Genomic DNA, 19987 nt, shown 5'->3' with positions numbered 1-19987 from the left:
TTTTTAAAAAATGTTAAGATAAATGCATGTTTCTGAGGCTTCTATAGACAATTGCCCCACCATGCCCCTTGCGCGAGACGCCAAAGGCCCTGGCGGCAATCGGCGGCAGGACCGGGCTGGGGCCGGTCCCAAGGCCTTGCCGGGCCGCATCCGGCCCGCGGGCCGCAGGTTGCCTACCCCTGACTCAGACTTTACTAGTTTGCAGCTGTCTCAGGTTTTAGGATAGCATGTATTTGGGCCATTTACTTTTTGCTGATCTTAGCCATACAGTCTTTCCTCCTACAACATTTGTTGTTGTTGTTAACTGCTCTCTCTTCAGTCAAAAGGCTTACAATTGTTAATTAGACATTTTCCTGCCCTCAGCCTTATAATCTAAAAAGACAAGACACAAAAGGAGAAGGGAATGGCAATGAGGAAGGGGGAAAGTCCAGATCATCTTTTCTCCCTCTGATGCCTGCACCAAGGTAGATGGACTAGCGGGCCCTTCTTACTGTGGCTAGGCCTAATGGAGCTGGCCTGCCTTTCTCTCCCTCTGGATGGTGGTGGATGGAGGGAGGGCTCTTCTTCTTTTCAGGCAAGGCCTAATGGAGCTGGCTTGCCTTTCTCTCCCTCTGGATGATGGTGGGAGGGCCTTCTTTTTCAGGCAAGGCCTGATGGAGCTGGCCTGCCCATCTCTCCCTTATGGTCTTCCTCTCTTTCTGCTGTCCTCTATCTTTCCTAGCATTATTGTCTTTTGTAATGAGTTGTGCCTTCTCATGATGTGGCCAAAGTACGACAGCCTCAGTTTGATCATCTTGGCTTCCAAGGGGATTTCAGGCTTGATCTGGTCAAGGACCCATTTGTTTGTCTTATTGACTGTCCACGGTATCCTCAGCACTCTTCTCCAGCAGTACATCTCAAATGAGTTGATTTTTTTAATCTGCTTTTTTCACTGTCCAGCTCTCACAGCATACTATGGCTTGGACGTTTGTAACTTTGGTGCTCAGTTGTATATCTTTACTCTTGAGGATCTTGTCTAGTTCTTTCATAGCTGCTCTTTTCATTCCTAGTCATCTTCTGATTTCCTTACTCCAGTCACAATTCTGATTAGAGTTTGATACTAGGTTTAGGAACTTTTCCATTTCCTCTCTGTCTATGTTGAATTTATGTATTTCTTCCATGGTCATTACTTTTGGTTTTGTTATATTTAGCATTAAGCCTGCCTTTGCACATTTATATTCGACCTTTCTAGTAATTGTTCCAAGTCTGTGATGTTTTCCACATTTGTTGACATATATTACCACTACAATTGCTTCTATCTGTGTAGATGTTTATCAGTTCAATTAGAGTATTGTCTGGTCCTGGTGATGTACTTTTCCCAATTTTTCTTATTGCAGCTTCCACCTCACTTCTTAGGGGTTCATCTTCATATGGTTCTCCGCTCCATGTGTCATTCATTTTTTCATCTCTTCTATATAACTCTTCTGTGTATTGCATTCAATATATTTTTATTTCTTTTTGATCTGGTAGTATGTTCTTTTTCTTGTAATGTTCCAGCCCTTGGTTTGAACATCCCATTACATTCCCAGATTTTTGGAAGAGGTCTCTCATTCTCCTTTTTTTGTTGTCTTTTGCTACTCTGCACTGATCATAATGTATATAATTATAATAGGTCTATTTTTTCCTTGCACACTTGTCGTTGCACAGTTGGATTAATGGTTCTGGATTGTTCCTATCTCCCTTTACTTTTGCCTCTCTTCTTACCTTTAATGACTGGAGTTTTTCATCTGTCATCCATTGTTTCTTCTCTTTCTTCCCACTTTTAGTGTCTTCCTGCATTCTTCCTTAATTATGTCCTTAGCGTCTGCCCATAGTTCATCATGTTCTCAGTCAATTATACTTACTAATGCAAATCTGTTTCCTTTATTTTATCATTTAGTGTGAGTTTATTTCGTCTCCATTTTGCACTCTTCAGTTCTCTGTCTGATAGAAGTTCACATATTACAGAATTTCTCACCATGAGTTGTTATGAAACCTTTAATATTTTTAATCAAAGCTACTTTATATGTCTTTACCATACAAGACTAACTATTCTTTATGTCACTACTAAACCCTGCACAGGGACTTTGCAAACCTTCTACTTGTGAGATAAACTATTGCTTCCCCAAGAAGTCCAAAATGTGGAGAACTAGAAGCTTCACAATCTTGTGCTTGAAAAATGACATTCTAGGTCTATGCCTGAATAAATTTTATAATAATACACGTACCAAAGGTAGAATTTTTCTTCCACTCCTTAGATCAACTTAATTGCATGAGTAGCAGGAATGATAGCTAACTGTGTCATTATTATGTGTGTTATTTAGAAAACTCTTGATTTAAATATTTACTTCATTTATCAGATGTAAACGTGTGTCAAAACTGTGAAACTTTAAGAAAATAGGCTCAATTCAACTAGATGTCATCTTTGCTTTATATAGAGTACATTCTTCTGATGTCCTTGAGAAATTTATCTCTTTAGAGCAATCTAGTGTGTTCTCTAGAAGAAAGCATTAGTTGTTTTATTATGGTGCATTATAAAGCTCTCTTAGCCTTTCAGCAACATTCTTTGTTTATTTAAGCTAACTGCTGTATGGAAAATCAATGTATACCATTCTTGAAAATCTCATCAGGTCTCATGATTTTGGAAAACAACATTTAAGCATGCTACCTCCTCAGTGAAACAACAGCAAGTTTTTTTGTTTTGTTTTTTGCTGCTTTTTGCAACATTAGTCCAACAACTGTTAAAAAGCTTGAGCTGATTTTTGTGTAGTTGAGAAAGAAGTGCAAATAAAAGCAGCAGCAGATGGTCCTTTTGTGACTGAACCAAATAAAAGGGGCTTGAGAACAATAATCGTGAATAGGTGTAGTCTAATAAAACACTCAGCCACCTGCTGCCTGCATCCTTCAAAAAGATTCTGTTGCATATTCTTGGAATTAACTAATAGTGCATCCTTCAGTTGAATCGAAATATGAGCTGCAAGAAGCACACAACCCTTTCTTTTATATTCCTGTGTTCAATGAGTTGTTTTCCATGGCTTTAAAATGTCTCTGTTCTTTGTCTCTGAATTCTACACTATTGCAGTGTTTTATCTTGCATTCCTTCTCAACCAATTAAAATGATTGTTTGAAAAAACATAAGCATCCTTCTGGTTTCATTTTACTTCATATCTGAGAATGCAAAAATACAACTTGGTACTCTGCAAGACATGCACTTAAGAGGTTAAGTTGGATGACCAAGCATTATTTTTATTTTTTATTTTATTATAGGGTTTTACTCTCCAGCCTGATTACCAGAATATTATCAATCCAACATCTACAGCTGCACAAGTTGTTACCCAAGCAATGGAGTATGTTCGTTCAGGGTGCAGAAATCCCCCAGCACAGAGTGTGGACTGGAATAACGATTACTGCAGTAATGGGTGAGCACCCAATGGATGTGTTGACTAATATTTATCACAACAGCTGGGCAAAAAGTATGGTATCTGTGTTTTATAGTTTACTCTCCAGATAACAGTACAAGATTTGGGTGCTTTTGCTTCCTATAGTGTAATAATGACATTTTGTACCCAACTTGTGATAGAATAAAAGGCTTAGTTTAATTAATCTTCAGCAGAAAAAAAAAAGAAAAGAAAACAGAGACTTAACAAATTCTGCCAAGAAAACCCCCTTATAGGCTCACATTAAGGTCACTATAAGCAAGAAATGACTTGATGGCACAGAAGAACAGTAACAACAATATCTGGGATATGTCTATAAGCCAGCTTGCAACACTAAGGGGAAAATTCCCTGTATGTGTAATGCAGGGATAGGACACATGCAGCCTTCTATATGTTGATGAACCGCAACTCCCATGAGGCCTAGCCAGTCAATAGTCAATTGTGAGAAATGCTGGGAATTGCATTCTGAAAACATCTGGACTACTGGACAGTATAGCTCTCTGGTCTCATAGTATAGCCCATATGTTTGTCTTTGTATGTACCAATAGCAATAGCAAGTACATTTCTATACCGCATATCAGTGCACTTAAGCACTCCCTAAGCAGTTTACAAAGTGTAAGCTAATTGCCCCCAACAATCTGGGTAATCATTTTAGCGACCTTGGAAGGATAAAAGTCTGAGTCGAGCTTGAGCCCTTTTACTGGTATTGAATTTGCAACCTTATGGTTTGTGAGTGAGTGGCTGCAGTACAGGCATTTAACCACTGCGCCACCAGGGCTCAAGCAATACAGGGGGTGCTTTGATTAAAATACTTTGTGTTTGTGAGTTAACAAAAGCATTTAAGTTGAAAGATTTGGGAGGAACACAGAATGGAATGCACAGAAACTGGAATGCAAAGAGATCCTGGTTGATGTGAAATCCAGTAGAGCTCGGCAGTGTCCTTGGGTGGCATTGCTTATTCTCTTTGGCCTGAAGCTAGGAATGCTGCAAACACGTCTTAGTGTAGATTCAGAGGTGCCATAGCTCCACCCTCATATGCTGCTATGCTCTGCTCCTTGTATTTTTGTGCTAAGTTGTGATCAATCTGTCTAGATTTAAAGGATTTAAATCTGTCTAGATTTAAGCATTTCATTTGCCAGCCCAGAGCTGGAGCTAGCTGTGCTGTATCATAAATGTCCTTCGATTTTAACTGCACTGTTGATAGAATCTAAGATATACCATAGCATAAATGTACAGAAATTATTAAGTAATTTTAAACTAGAAAAAAAATTAAAAATAATCTAAACAATAACATGTGCAGAATGCAATCAATTATGATCTGAAGGCTTTACTAAAAAGTCTTGTTTTGACTTGGTAGCTTTGGTACCAATCGGGTGTCTAAGGAAGAGGAAATTTCATAACCAGGGTGCCCCAACAGATAAAATTCTTCCTTCCTACAGCAATAGGAACTCACAAGGGGGCTTCTCCAACAGACTTCAGTTCTTGAGTTAGATGTATATAGGGAGAGAAAGATATCCTTCAAGTATTGAGGCCCAAGCCATGTGGAGAGTACTCCTGTTGACATGTAGGTGCAAACACACAGCTGTTAGAAAACAGGTTCTGAGGAGTAAGAACATCTCCATCAGAACATCATTTCTCTGTGGTAAACAGTGTATAAAACACAGAGAACCTCTGGATGTGGGAATAGAAGAGATATCTTCTCATTTTAGTAGCTTGCAGGTCAGCTACACCATGTTATACTGTCGCAAGAGATTAATATTTTTTTCTATTTTTAATTAGTTTTTTCAAAGACAAACCAATTAATAACAAAACAAACTTCTGTTGTTCAACTTCTTTTTCACAATACCTCCTAAGTACTTAATAAGGTAATTACATCCTGTATTCTTATAGTAAACCTAACAGCGACTTCCCATATATATATACTTATTTCCTTGTTTTGTATAAAGAAAAGTACATTTTCTACCTTTATTTTTTTAACCGTCTACTTGGTTTTGTTAAACATCTGGTAAGTAGCTTCTAAGCCTTCATAATTTAATTTGCTTATTCCCAATGTGCTGCTATTTTTTTTTCCTTTTTTAATTGTTGAGTTGTTTTTCCATTGATTATCATCATTAATTCATCCATTATTGCATATTAATTTAATTTAATTTCCCATTCTTCCATTTGTGGTTTATCTTTTTCTTTCCAATGTTTGGCAAAGACTATTCGGGCCTCCATGATCATATATAATAGTACACTTATTTTTTCCTTATATAATTGATCTTTCAAATCATCCATTATATGTAATAGAAACAATTCCGACTCATTTTAATATCTTTCTGCATTACCTCTGCAATTTTTCATTGATTTGCCCCCAGAATGTTTTGGCTTTTTTGCATTGCCACCACATATGGTAAAATATCCCATTTGGCTTTTCACACTTCCAACAATGGTCTTTGTACTTTTTTTGTATCTTTGCAAGTTTTGATGGTGACATATGCCATCTAAAGAAAAGCTTGTAATAGTTTTCTTTTAAATTGTTACATTTTGTAAATTATAATTTTGTTTCCACGTTTTCCCCCAGCTGGCTATAAAGATTTGTTTTCCCAGATTTTGCATCCATTTTATCATATTTTCTTTGATGGTTTCTTCTTTTAATTCGATATATAATAGTAGATTGTACATTTTTATCAGTTGCCAGAGGCTCCAATTGAAATACCTCATTGAATGAATTGGGTGTAACTCCCACATGTCCAGAACCAATCATAGGTTCCTGTCTTGTGATTAATGTACACCATTCAGTTAATCCTTGTATCAACCTTACAAGTATGTTCTATGTAACTTTCAGTATCACAGTTGTTGGACAGGGAATTAACATTTTCTTAGCCGTAAACTCTTGCAATAGGAGTGCTACCAAAATTGTATTTCTCTTGCTCTTGTCCAAAACTGGAATAAGAGCTGCATATTCTGGAAAGGACCAAATTATTTGACCTGCTGTAAAACAAATTATTAATATTCCATCATATCCTAAAGGAACTATGAGAATATCTCTGTTCAAAGACTCCTCTTCAGTACAATATAATGAGCGAGTGTGGTGTAGTGGTTTGAGCGTTAGACTATGACTCTGGAGACCAGGGTTCAAATCCCCATTTGGCCATGGAAACTGAGGGACCTTGAGTGAATCTCATCCTCTCAGCCTCAGAGGAAGGCAAAGGCAAACCCCCTTTGAACAAATCTTGCCAAGAAAATCCCATGATAGGGTCACCTTAGGGTCTCCATAAGTCAGAAGTGACAACAACAATACATAACAAATAATACATTTCTCAAGGGTATATACAAGTAGAACAGAAATGAAATTCCACTAACATTCAATGTGATATCAAAACACTAATTTCAAGGGATCATATTTACATTTTAACTATTGACATTTGATTTTAAATGTTATCACTAAGCATTCTTCTCTTGTTTTCCTCCTCTCTTTTTCAACAGGGCCATGCAGAGGGACAAAGCACTGTACCTTACCTGAAACTGTTTTGTTGAAGCAGCTCTTCTTTCCATTGAGGAATGCAGGGAAGTCCTTCCATTGTGGATTGCTTTATGCAGTCAAGGCAGTTCTGCATTTATTTAGAAAATATAAGTTGCTAAGCACTTAGGACTATTTGAGCTGGTGGGTCATTCACTCTGGGAAAAAATAGTCTTGCTCCTTCCTCTACCCCATTCTTTCTTTTTCTTTTTTCTTTTTCTTTCTCTTTCAGCATACTCTAATGGACATTGCTTTTCTTCTTTCCTTAAGGAAGGAGGCTTGGACCATTCTGATATTCTGTTGGTTTTTATTTTTGCTGTGAAGTGCTGCGCTAGTAACTGCCTTAGCAACTGTAGATGTCTTGGATAAAAGTCCTGGATTTTCCATTGGTTTTCATAATGGGTGTTTATATGAAACTACTAAAGACTTTTTAAATGGCTTGATGTAGCAGTCATAGCAAGTTTGTAAATAGCATCTATGTTACACTCTCCTAGAGTATAAAATGTGAATGTTTTTGTAGCTAATTGTAATTTGAAACTGGCTCACTCCAGTTTATTGATTTCACAAAGGGGGTTAAATTGGCAAACATTCATATTTTTACTTCATTTTTAAGCAACTGACTAAAAGTTCTATATTTTCAAACTCTTTGAAAGAAAAAAAGGTAAGTTATTCCCAAATGAATTTAATTAAACAGAAATTGGCATTGTGTCATTAGTTATACAAGAAAAAAGTCTAGTATTGGGAAAAGAGCAAACACATTTATTTTGTACTGCCTAAAACTGCTTTTTTATCACTTTATGTGTAACAGTTAGTAAACGTCATTTATGTCCTCTTATGTATAAAACTGCCAAATGCTTTCTTGGTATTTTATTAGATGCAGAAACAGATTGGAAACAGCTAAATTATAACCTTTACATATGGCTATGTATTATTGTTTCTTCATACTGTGTCTGTATTTAATCTTTTTTTATGGAAGCTGTTGCGCCTATTTATGAAATAATAAATATAGGTGTTTGTAAGTAAATTTGTTAGCATCTTAAAGAGGATTTTTTAAACTACTTTTGTTGGCAAGAAAGTATTTGCTGCTGGAGTGAACAATTTTAGTTTTTACAGTGAAATGAATAAAGCCAAACCAGGATTTTTTTCCTCTCATAGAAAATAATCAGCATTTATTCTGCACTTCTTATACTGATGTGGGACCAAAATAAGAACATTAGAAAAAAAGGAAGATGAATCTTTAAGAAACCTCTCCATGTCTCTCTGATTATAGAAAAGAAGGCTGTTCACATAGCTTTTTTTTTTTAATACACATCAAGGTTTATAGATCTTCAAAAATAGGATGTGCACAAGGATTTTCCTATTGTCTTCTATGGAGGAAACTTTTCTGCACATTCACAAGTATTATGTTCCATATACAGGTGAATTACCTTGATCCTAGAAGACAACAGAGAAAATCCTGCAGATGTGTAGCCCCACGCAATCTATAGAGGGTACTGGGCCATAGGCAGAGCATGAGTGCATCCCTCAGAAATTGAAAGATCATCTTCCCCAAAAGTGAATTAGGGCTATTTACTGAAAAAGGAAACCAAAATCTAAAGTTACCAAAAATGCTTCAGTTATGAGAGCAAGAAAGGGCTATAGCATTGCCTGTATGTGTAGGAAGTAGTGGAAACAAGGCCAGTTCCTTAGTAACCACTGGATGGCCCAAGAGTAGAATCAGGAGTAAGAAAGGGCAAAATTGAGTGGATTTTAAGATGAATCCATACTAGATGCTGCTCGTTCCATAATTCTCCAGATGGAAATAGGCACCCATAGCCTCCCTAGGAAAAGAAATGAAGCTTTAAAAATGATTTTGTATTATCATTCCCAGAATTCCCTAACCAGCATATCCTCTGCCCATGATGGTGGAGATGGACCTATTCAGAGGGTTGCAGTCAAAATAAGTAACCTTTTCAAAATCTGGAAGCAGTTTCCCTTTTTTAAATCTCTTGAACAGCACAGGAAAGAATTAACCTGTCAGTTTCCAATTAATGTTTACTTTTCATGTTTTAGAGCCCTCCCACCACCACCTCTCTCTTCATTCCAAGCAAATATCAGATTACATTTGGGATGTGTTAATTCTCATAATTCCCATTTGTTTTCATTGGCTTGTCCCTCACTATGAGTGAGCTCTGCCAGACAAGACATCTCTCTGCATTTTGGGAAGTGTACAAAAATAATTGCTTTACCTTAAGGGATGCTTAATCTGACAAAAGTTTTAGAACCCTTAGTGCTGATCAAATTAGTAGCCATTTGGCTTCTATTTGGGATGTGAAATAGAGACATTTCGTTAATCCAATCTCTCTAACCTATTTCCATGTAAAATGCCTAGAAAGTACAATAAGTTTGCTTTCAAAAATCAGGCAATGTACAAACTTGAATCATTTGAGCATGTAATAATTAATAAATAATGCAGATCAGATGTGATTATTCATATGATGTAGCTGAGTTCTAATTTTCTTATCTTGAATCCATATGGGAATCCATTATTACATTCATAGTTTATTGTCTTTGTATTCAGTACTTTAGAAATGTACCAGCACTAACAAATAGGTTTTTTCCCTTTTAATTCTGTTATGGTAAAATTGCATTTCCCACTCAGATTAATTCTTTTAAAAGAGCAGGCAATTGGTGATTATGGGAATCAACTTTGACAGTTTTTTCTGGAAGAGTGTTGTATTATCAGCATCTTTTCTACAGATGCTGTGCTGTCACAGTATACCATTTATTCAATATCCAACCAAGGTTCAAACTAGAAGCAAATATTAATGTCAATAAAAAGTATGTCATAAACTATTTCTGTGTGGAGTTGTTGCTCTTTACGTATCTGCTAGGGTTTAAAGCAGTGGTCCCCAACTTTTTTGGCTACCACCCCCCTTGCTCTTGGGCGACAACCTTAGTGCCCCCGATGCCTGTTTCTTGATATTAGGTCTACTGTTGTACTGCAAATTCATAACAACCAATCTCGATCACTGCTCCATTTGTATCCAGTCCCCTTGGGAGCAGCAGCTGAGCAGCAACTGAGAAACCTCTCTCCCATGCCAACCTTGTGGCAAAAGCCAAAGTGGGCAAGAAGCTTCTTGAACGCTACTTGACTTGCTGCTCCCAGGATGACTGGGTAAAAGGAAGAAACTTCTCCCTTGCAAGGACGGACTCTCAATCATTCTTCACCAGAGTGGAGAGAGGTGCAGTTGGCTTCCCAGTTTTCTCCCAGGTGAGGAAAGACTCAGTCCAAGAGAGGTGAAGCAGTCTTTCAAAGAATCCATCCCAGATACTCATTCCACCACTTCCCCAGAGATGCCTTCCTCATACAGCTTAAAGTCATCACCCACCTTACACACAAACATTGTTTCTTCTCCTACTTCTTCTCTCAGACCATCTGAAGAAAGAAAGCAGGAGCAGCCAGCCAAGTCCCAAATATGAAAGTTCCTTTTTGCTGCTTCTCCTCCTGCACCTCCATGTACACTAATTTCTCACTTCAGTCACTCAGTCTCTCCCAAAATGGCACTGCAGAGTAAGCTTGTGCAAATAGGCAGAAGAGTGGGAGACACCCCCACTCAAAGTGATCAAATGGGCTGTGGTGGTTTTAAGGGACCCTGAAGAGGGAACTTTCATTCAAACTTTATCGCCACCATGGTATCTAAAGGCCACTGGTTCCCTTCGTCTTTCTTGTGTGCCATTTCTGAGTCAGAGAGTGTGTGACCTGCCCAAGGTCACCCAATGGGTTTCCATGGATAGGTGGTCTCCTGGAAACCTAGTCCAACCCTAGTCTCCTGGAGTCAGTCAAACATTCAAACCATTACTGCACACTGGGTCTCCAATTAAAGACTATAGTTTTTCACTTATGGTCCTATTTTCTGTGTCCATTTTCTGTGTTTAGGAAGCTTTAATTGTATTCTTTTATGTCAGGGCAGTGACATAAAAGCAGCCAGGCATGAAAAGACAAGAGAAGCCAACATGATATTTAAATGTACATTGGGTTTATCTCGAAAGATCTAGGGAAAATGTAATCATAATCATCCAAACAGAACAGTAAGACTGCTGCAATCCACTTACCTGGGAGTAAGCTTCAGTGGGGCTTATTCAGTGAGCTTCTCAGTGAACACACACAAGAGTGTAATTTCAATTCTTGATCCCAACTGGCAACATTAGCTACTCTTCTTCCAAGTAAGAGATGCAGTTCTAACTAGAGAGGAAATGCATACTAGGTTATTAGCTAAATCTGTCATTACTGCATATGGTTAACGAACAAGCAATAACAGCACAACCATTCTCTTCCTTTTACATACATTCCAGTGTTTATGTGGTGTTCCTAATGATATTAGAGGAAAACATTTGTAAAGCAGCTGTTAAGACAGAATGTAGGCTGTATCAAACTGGTGTTCATATTGTAACCAACCACATGAGAAACATCTCATACAGTTAATTTTACAACTGAAAGAAATGGACATATCCCATTAAAATACTATTCTGTTCTGGCAAAGAAGTCAGTCACTTACCTTACAGCACTAGTATAATATTAGCATTTTTTTCCTTGTACATGACTTGAGGGTATCCTTCTTGGCAGATATGTTTTAAAGTAGATGAAATATAGTGCTTCATAAAAACAAAAAATCCCCCACAGTTGCTGGTAACATTTTAGATTCTCTTAGGACTGTTCCCTAATTAAAGAAACCCACTACTTTATGTAAACCTACACAAATATGAGTTGTAGTCATATTGTGCCAAAGATGTCCTACTTGAACACCAATTCATCTGCATTTTAACATGGATCTGGAAAACACAAACAAGGGGTAGACTGCAGCTTGTCTCAGAACAGGGCCTTTTTTTTCTTGACAGAGACTTTCCTTAAGCCAGAGCATAATTGCCCATGTGGACTATCAAGTAAAATATTAATTTGGCTAAGCTCAGAACTGACTTGCTATTTGAAAAAACCCTTAAACAGCTATATTTGGCAACATCACTGCAGGTGCTTATCAGACATAAAGCTCATGCCTATGTGTTTGCCAGCTCTTACTTAAAGCACCCTTATACAATTGTGTGTGTATTTATCCAGGCCAAACAGTTAAGTGTTACCAAGTGAGAGCTTTTTCCTATCCACCAAATGTTACATTTTCAGTTCATGGCAGAGCTGATATCAAAGACTGAATGGTAGTAGGCAGTAAGGATGGTTCTTGAAATGCAAGACTACAGTGACTTTTTTTAAAGTGTTACTTAAAAGAAAACACAGAAAACCATAATTCATTAATTATTTCACTCACCAGTTGCAGGCACATTTCTCACACCAGACTCATAAGACATCACAGTTGAGTTAGTCTAGGAAACGCAAACACACCAGATTGGGAACAGTCATTATTGCATGGCTCTTCCAAATGGCCATGGTGCTGCTTATGTCGCAGCCTCTGTCTTCCACACACTGGGCTCCATAGCTCTGCCTCCTTGCCCTAACCCTTTCCAATCACGCCTTTCTGTATTTTTATTTTTAGCACAGATACTTAATCACAGCAATCCATTAAGTAAAAATAAAGAAAAGAAATTGAAAAACGAAAAGAAGAACAATCTACTTTTGGAATAGTAGGGGGGGGTGCAAGAGGGGCAGGTGACTCCCACATGGAACCTGTTGACTGTCCACATATTTGAACTGCTTTGGGAGGAATTTATCACACACAACAGTGTAAAAGCAGCATAACTGGGAGACATTGAAGGAGTTCGTACCTCAGTGAGAAGGAGTGCTCCAGCAATGGATGAACCAGCTACTGGACAGAGACAGCGTCATGCGATAAGGTATGGCCAGAGATTCTACTCTTTTGCTCTAATCCACTTTTCAAGCCTTGTGTGATAAAGTCCATAGTCTAAGATTTAAAAGGGTAGCTAGATTCATGCAGTGGGCTTGTGGTGGCCAAGTGGAAATTCTGTCAATTGTAAATCTCAGTGACTAGGGAGTTTATCACATGGGAGGGAATTGGGAATTAAATCAGTGAATATCCCGCAATAGTGGGATTGTTTTCAGACGATGTCACCATTATCCCAACATTAACCTGTTAATAAAGTGGCAAAACCACACTGCTTTTTTGTGGGATTTTCCCGAAAATAAAAAGCAAAACGATTTTGCCACTTTATTCACAGGTTAATGTCGGGATAATGACGACGTCATCCAATGTCATCTGAAAACAAGCCCGTTGTTGTGGAGTATTCATGGGATTTAATCCCCATATATTCACAAGATGCAGGCACTTTGCCTCCCATGTGATAAACTACTAGGACTTGACATTTTTTGTTATAGATCCAACACTGTGATCTTGACAGTTGTAAACAATGGCTGGCATCCTGTTAATTACAATGTCATAAGTTAGACATATAGCCTCTGTCTCCTGTTCACATTTACAAGCTTTGGTGGCATTGCCATAATTGTAAATGCCCTGAAACTGATCTTAAAATTGAGCCAACTGAGAAATGGGATTCTGCAGTGTTGGCTAGCGGAGCTGAAGACTGACATGTGTAATCCCCTCCTGGCAGCACTAGATGATGCACCAGCAAGGTGTGATGGGACTCCCCCCCCCCCACAGGCATCTTTCCTTATGCTTGGTGCACCACCATTTAGTAGTGCAAGAGGCTGGTCATTCTTTGGTGTACTGCTTGCCAGCACTGCAGAACTGTATCCCTCTGTACAGCTGGCTGGATTTTAAACTGGGTTTAATGGTCAGATATAGCCATGACTATGGATACATGTCAATACAGGAGCTCAGTTTATGTCTTCACATTTCAGTTACTTGTTACATATATATTTTCCCCCCAAACAAATAACAACTAGGACATAGAACATATCAACAGATCTACTGGTTTTTTCCCATTGAGTATTTCTTTATTATTATTTCTTTTGGTTTCAAGTATTGTAACCTACTGGGAGATGGGGGTGCAGGTGGGGAGGCACCACATCTGAGCAAAGCGAAAGGAATAAGGTGTGGTCATCAGTAGGACAGCCACATTCAGGTGAAATGGAAATGTTTCTTATGGGCATGGAGGACATTGGAATTCACTGAGATCAGGAAATGCCTGGCAATACAAAAATGTGTATTTTTCATTCCACCTTGTTTTGCTGCACTTATGTGTCTGGCTGGAAGACATTTGATACTGCACATAATAGACCATCTTTAGGACACTTTAATCATCAGTACATTGGCATTCAATTTGGGGACCAGAAAATGCTCTACAAGTCACACTATGCAAGTATGTTTATCCTCATGTTTAAGGGTTAAATAACTTGGCACATTCATCATCTTAAAAACTTTTTTGAAATTTAGGTTGCAGTCTTGTGCATCCTTATCTAGAATTAGGGATCTATTTGCAATTTTTTTTCTCATTCTTGATGTAAAAGACCATGCCAGTCCATCAACGTAACCCATCAAAAAATTGTCAGTCTCCATAACAATGTTCACCTTGGGTAAAAGCAAAAGATACTTTTTTAAAAACAAACAAACATGTTTTAAATGTTTGGATTTTCTGAACAAAGAAAAACACCTTGTTTTTTCCAATCAAACAAAGCTTTCTTCCATTATGCAAAAGACCCACCAAAGTGAAATAAAAATCTTGTAATCTCACCTAGCACAGAGAAAACTCATGAATTGTTGGTCTTGGCATGAAAGAATAAACTAAGCCAAGATTTACATCACTATCTGGATCTAGGCTTCTCTGAATATTGTGGGACTTGGCTTTCCAAGAAAAGAAACATCAGGTTATATTGCTTCCAAAATTGCTAGAGAAGTTTGCCAAAAGACGAAGGAAAAAATATCACAAGTCTAAATTCCCACTGAGCTCATGAACCATTTTCACAGTTCTCTGAGTCTTGGTTATATGAAATGTTAAATTTCCAACTACACTTTTTGTTTTCTAATAATAATCTGCGGCACACCTTCTGGTCCAGTTAAACATTATAAGGTAATGGTAATGCAATAACAGCAGTATATACACTCTAAATCCTGGGTCAGTGAAATTAACATTAAAATATATAAGCCATTTAAGTTATGCAACATAAAATACAATTCGGCATCAAGTAAGAGTCATCATGGATATTCCAGAATCAAACAAACATTAGCAATAAAAAGAATAATGCTCCACTGTGGCTAAATGTCAATATAAATAGCATGTGCTACAATTAAAGTTGTTTTGGCCTTTCCAGTAGAACTCTGATTTTTTTTCCCTGGGATTAATCTCGACCTTTTCAAGTTGCATCAGGCTGAAATAAGTTGTCAGAACAGATGTGAATTTTATTTGCAAAGACCCACTATAACACTGTAACCCTTAAAGGACCAATGTTCTCCAGATTGTCTGCCAGATACATGTCTAGGACAGGGATGTTTTGGTAACACAGTCGCAAAATAAAAGCCTCCCATGTCAGATTATGACAGTGATTTTCATCACTGGATGCATTTATCCAGGATGCCTGTAGAAAGATGTTTTTCCTTGATCAGCATGGTCAGAAATTATAACCATTGCAGATATTCATAATACTAGAGACAGTCAAAAGAAAAGAAAAGAAAACCAGGTCACTACTATGTACTCCTACATTTGGATTATGGAAGGGAGGTAAAAGGTTAATCTTTGCTTTTTATGTCCCCACTGGCAGCAACAGCAACTATGAGCATTAGATGTAGCTGAGGAGAACAGGGGTGGGATTTAAGCAACATGCAGCAACTCTTCATGATACATAAGAATTTTATTTCTCAGTCCATTTAGGCAGAAGAGCATTCAAAAATCCAATAAGAAGAGAAGAGAACCATCAGCTTTTCTGAAGATGACAAACACTTCTAGCTGCAAGCTATGAACAACTTTTTGTTACAAAACTGAGCTTTGCATCCTATGTCCATTTACCTAGGAACAAGCTTCACTGAACACAGTGGAACATTCTTCTGAATAAATATTCATAGGATTGTGTTGCAAGAACACAGTTCTGGGCACATTTACTTGTAAGTAAGTATCACTAAATTAAATAAAATTTATTGCCACATGAGTTGAGGCTGCACAGCTAAATGTGCCTGGAATCTCCTTGAAATCCTAGCACTCAACAGGAAGGTGGCATACTATACACACTAGCAAAGGCAGTAGTGGCCAGTTTCCTGAAGTGACCTCTGCCTCTGCCTCCAAGTGTCTATATCCCTTCTAGAAGAAAAGGGAAAATATTTATGTGGAAGGGTTGAAAGGATGCCATTCTTGCTGTGGGTGCAGCATGGGCTTCAAAATATCGAGGTTGGATGCCCATGAATTAAGAAATAGGCCCTGATGACAGTAGTGGGGCATTCTTCTGAGTAAATATCCATAACATTGGGGTTTCCTAAACTTGTTAATAAAATGTAAGGATAGTAGGATTTTCTCACTCTGCCATATGTGTTTCCAACTAGAAAGTGAGATGTGTGCAAACCAATAGATTCAGCTTTGGAGGTAGGGATGGTCTCTTGGTGGGCCAGATTAAGGCCATAGGTCTAAGGTTCCTCACCCTTTTACCCAGATCTAAGGCTCATCAGAGTGTGGTCAAGATGACAAAAGTTATTGAGAAGTAAGAGCAGACCTGCTAAAGGAGGCTGCAGCAGTTACTCTTCTGTGACCATACAGGGAAAGGCAATATTCCACTCTCTTCTCTCCCCAGATGATTTAGTTGAATGGAAATTACTTTTATAACTTGAGCTCAGTTTGCAACAGTTGAAGGGGGAAAGTAGATGGAGGAGAGAAAAACTGAAACTTTTTAAAAAGCAGCTGAAAAAATGCGACAACAGAGGATTAATTGGGATTGTCCCTGCCAAATTGGGACAGTTGGACAGACAACATTTAGCTTAATAGGCCTTATTTCTATAAGCAGTTATGCACAAGATTATATTATCACTAAGCTTCATGCTGGCATTCTCCTAGCTGTTAACATCACAACCCCTCCCTCAAAACCAAGCTACCAGAAAACTGGATAAAACACAGTTTATACTTCAGGGTGGCATATTCCAGTTTTAGCCTACTTCCCATATAACAAAGACTATTTGGCAGTGCTGAGGTAACTCATCCTCAGTTACAGCACCGACATCTACCTATATACATACTCTCATATGCATAAAATATTTACAGGGTCTTTGTAAACATGAAATAAGAATTCTATTAGAAGCAGTGCATATAAACTTCTATTGCTGCTGCTGCCTATTATTGGGATGTTAGTATACTATTGCCCAATTACCCCTACGTTGCATTTTTGGATTTTTCCATTGTTTTCAATGGAAACTTATCATTTTGTCCATAAACTACATAGACAAAATGGAATGGAATGGAATCCCTGCCTCTAAATGAAACAGAAACTCCATTCAGTGTGATCAACATTTATCGCCAAGGCTTGCTAACATTGAGCATAGCTGTGACTTCATTCACCAAATATCCTGAAAGAGCGGTCACAAGCGCTTTTTTTAAAAAAAAAATGATTGCACAGAATTGCAATCAATTCAACCAAGCTAGTGGCTTGCTCTTCTTTTTATTTATTTATTTGGATACTGGGAATTTGTGCTATTTAGTGAATCCATGGTGGGTTACAAACTGCCATTAGGGACGTCCTGAAGACATCCCAGATTGAAAAAGGGGTGTCTCTTCTAGATGCCCCTTACCCTATCACGGACTCAGTCCGTACAAAATGGCGGCGCCCTGTTCATACGGGCACCACCATTTTAATGTAGCGGACGCTCTGCGTCCGCACGTGGTGCACCAGAAGTGACACCACGAGTGCGCCCTTTGGCACTCGCAGCACCTCTTCCGGGGCCTGAGAAGGAGCGCAATTTCTGCACTCCTTCTCTGCAGCGTCCGGGAGCCGCGCTGTTTAAAGGCTGCGGTTCCCGGACACTGCAAGCAGAGGCAGAGCCAGACCGCTGCTTCTCAACGGTCTGTAATGCGCCCATGACAAAGATGGGTTGGAAGATGCAGATCCAACATCCAAGTTACTATGACTATGTCCTGAAGAACCAACAGCCACAATAAACCTCAGATTGGCATAGTACAAACACCATTCTCTTAACTTTGAATAAGTTGCACCAACTTAAACATTATATTTGTAATTTTATGTAAAGTGGACCTAACTGCAAACCAAAGAAATGCAGCTGATAGTCATCTCTTTAAAAACTTGCCCTCCAAATGGTTTCAAACAATATGAACTGTAGAATACTCAGTGTGGATACTACATTTTTAAGAAAAGAAATGCAATTCCCTGCAGAGGTTTTTCTGAGAGGAAATAACCTTTCCTGGCCACATCTTTCTAGCCAAGCACATAAGTCTAAATCTTGAAATAAGTGTTGATTGTTTTGTCTTTCTGTAACTTTAACCTCCATACACACAGAATTCTGGAAATCAGAATAGCTCTGTTGGCAAAAGCAAGTTAATTGGTCTGGACCTCTCCAGACAGCATTCTTTCTATTCATTTATATGTAATAGTCAGAGAATGTCTCTGAGGACTCCTATACTGTATGTGACATCCCATGTTAATGCTTTTGTAGCAACAGATGATTTAAATAAAGTTTTTATTTATTTGTGTTTTTTATTTATTTATTTTTACAAAAAGAAAACCTGACATTTTGCCTGGAATATATTTTATATGAAAGATTTTTTTTAATTCCCTTCTTATTTATCCAAAGTTTGTTTATCACATCTTACTCCTAGAAGGCTTCCAAGGCGATGCACAACAGATGGAAGGATAAAACATTTAGGCTAAAGCAGTATTTTTAAAACCCATTTTAAAAAAAAACACAAGCTAAAACAGTCCTAAAAGCCTACATTGGTTTTTAAGGCCCAGCAATCACATGAAGCAATCCCAAACTCAGTAAAGATGGCTCCTCCTGAACTTCCCTTGGGAGATTTGATAACCATGGTACTGCCACAGAAATTGCCCTGCCTTGTCTTCACCAGTGTAGTTGCCCAGGGTAGTTCATTTAGTTCCATGTTGCAACATTAAAGCATCAAAGCAAGTTGTGAAAAAGTTTGCATAATACAGCAAATCTGAGGTCATTTTTAGATTTAGAACACCAAATTCCTGTGCAACCAGCAGACATTTTTATTAAAATAAGTTTTATGCCCTCAATATTTTTTTTCAGGCCTGTGTTATTGAAGTAATTACTTTGGAAGACTGGCACTAACATGGTTGCTAATCACTTTTTTAAAATAACTTTCCAAGCTCTCTGTAGCTAAGAATTAAGATGTTATCAGACGAGGGAAATTGGAAGTATAATCCAATGGCAATCTGAACGCAATCATGGGGTTTAATGTTATTGTGTGATAGACTGCCACACGCAATTTTGGGCAATGGCAAACTATTTTCAGGCAATGGGAAGTCAGTTTGAACACAATTTGAATTCACGTAAATTTGCTGAACTAGCAAATTCACATGAATGTGTTCTGGCCCCACTTTCTTTTCATTCAAAATTAAGAGAAATCCCTCCCGTGTGATAAACTCCATAAAGGCCAAATTTGCTTCTTCTACTGCCCATCCCCTTTCCCCCCTTTTTATGTCACTTCTGTTAGATTGAACCTGGAACCAGAATTCATACCAGCCAACATTTCACAGATGGAAACTGGGAAAACATGGTCTGCAACATCAGAATGTGGTCAAGATGGCAAAAATTATTAAAGAGGAATAACACACAAGCTAGGATAAGTTCATGCCATTTGCTTTTTCCTGAAACTTTTAGAAAAGGGAAGGTTCTGCCTCTTCTCCTCTCCTCTCCATCCTCTCCTCTGTTGGCTTCGAAGTGGAAACTACGTTTGCTCTTTAAACTAAGGCGGGATACAGACCGGCAAAATGTAGCATGGCAGCGGCGGCAGTAGGGTTAGGGAGTGCGCACCATTCAGACGCTTCCTAACCCTAGTAAGTACTAGGGTTAGCCTAGTACATACTGGCGGCGTCAAAATGGCGGCGCTCTGTCTACATGGGTGCGGCCATTTTGACACGACGGACACTTAGAGTCCGCACGTCCTGGTGTCATAA

The 19987-nt window shown here is 38.3% G+C and overlaps 1 protein-coding gene across 3 annotated transcripts in view; it reads left to right on the top strand.

Moving 5' to 3' along the window:
* Window positions 1-9792, top strand: part of TOX (thymocyte selection associated high mobility group box) — a 326596-nt gene extending 316804 nt beyond the window's left edge. For all 3 annotated transcript variants that reach the window (XM_042464588.1, XM_042464587.1, XM_042464589.1), the window contains 2 exons: window positions 3286-3437; window positions 6924-9792. In XM_042464588.1, coding sequence (XP_042320522.1) covers window positions 3286-3437; window positions 6924-6960 — 189 coding nt within the window. In that variant the 3' untranslated portion in view covers window positions 6961-9792. The remainder of the gene's footprint in view (window positions 1-3285; window positions 3438-6923) is intronic.
* The last annotated feature ends 10195 nt before the right edge of the window (window positions 9793-19987 follow it).

The sequence above is a fragment of the Sceloporus undulatus genome, chromosome 4 (genome assembly GCF_019175285.1).
Source record: "Sceloporus undulatus isolate JIND9_A2432 ecotype Alabama chromosome 4, SceUnd_v1.1, whole genome shotgun sequence".
Taxonomy (NCBI): Eukaryota; Metazoa; Chordata; class Lepidosauria; order Squamata; family Phrynosomatidae; genus Sceloporus; species Sceloporus undulatus.
The sequence above is the reverse complement of the archived record's forward strand: the minus strand, read 5'-3'. Positions and strand labels throughout refer to the sequence as shown.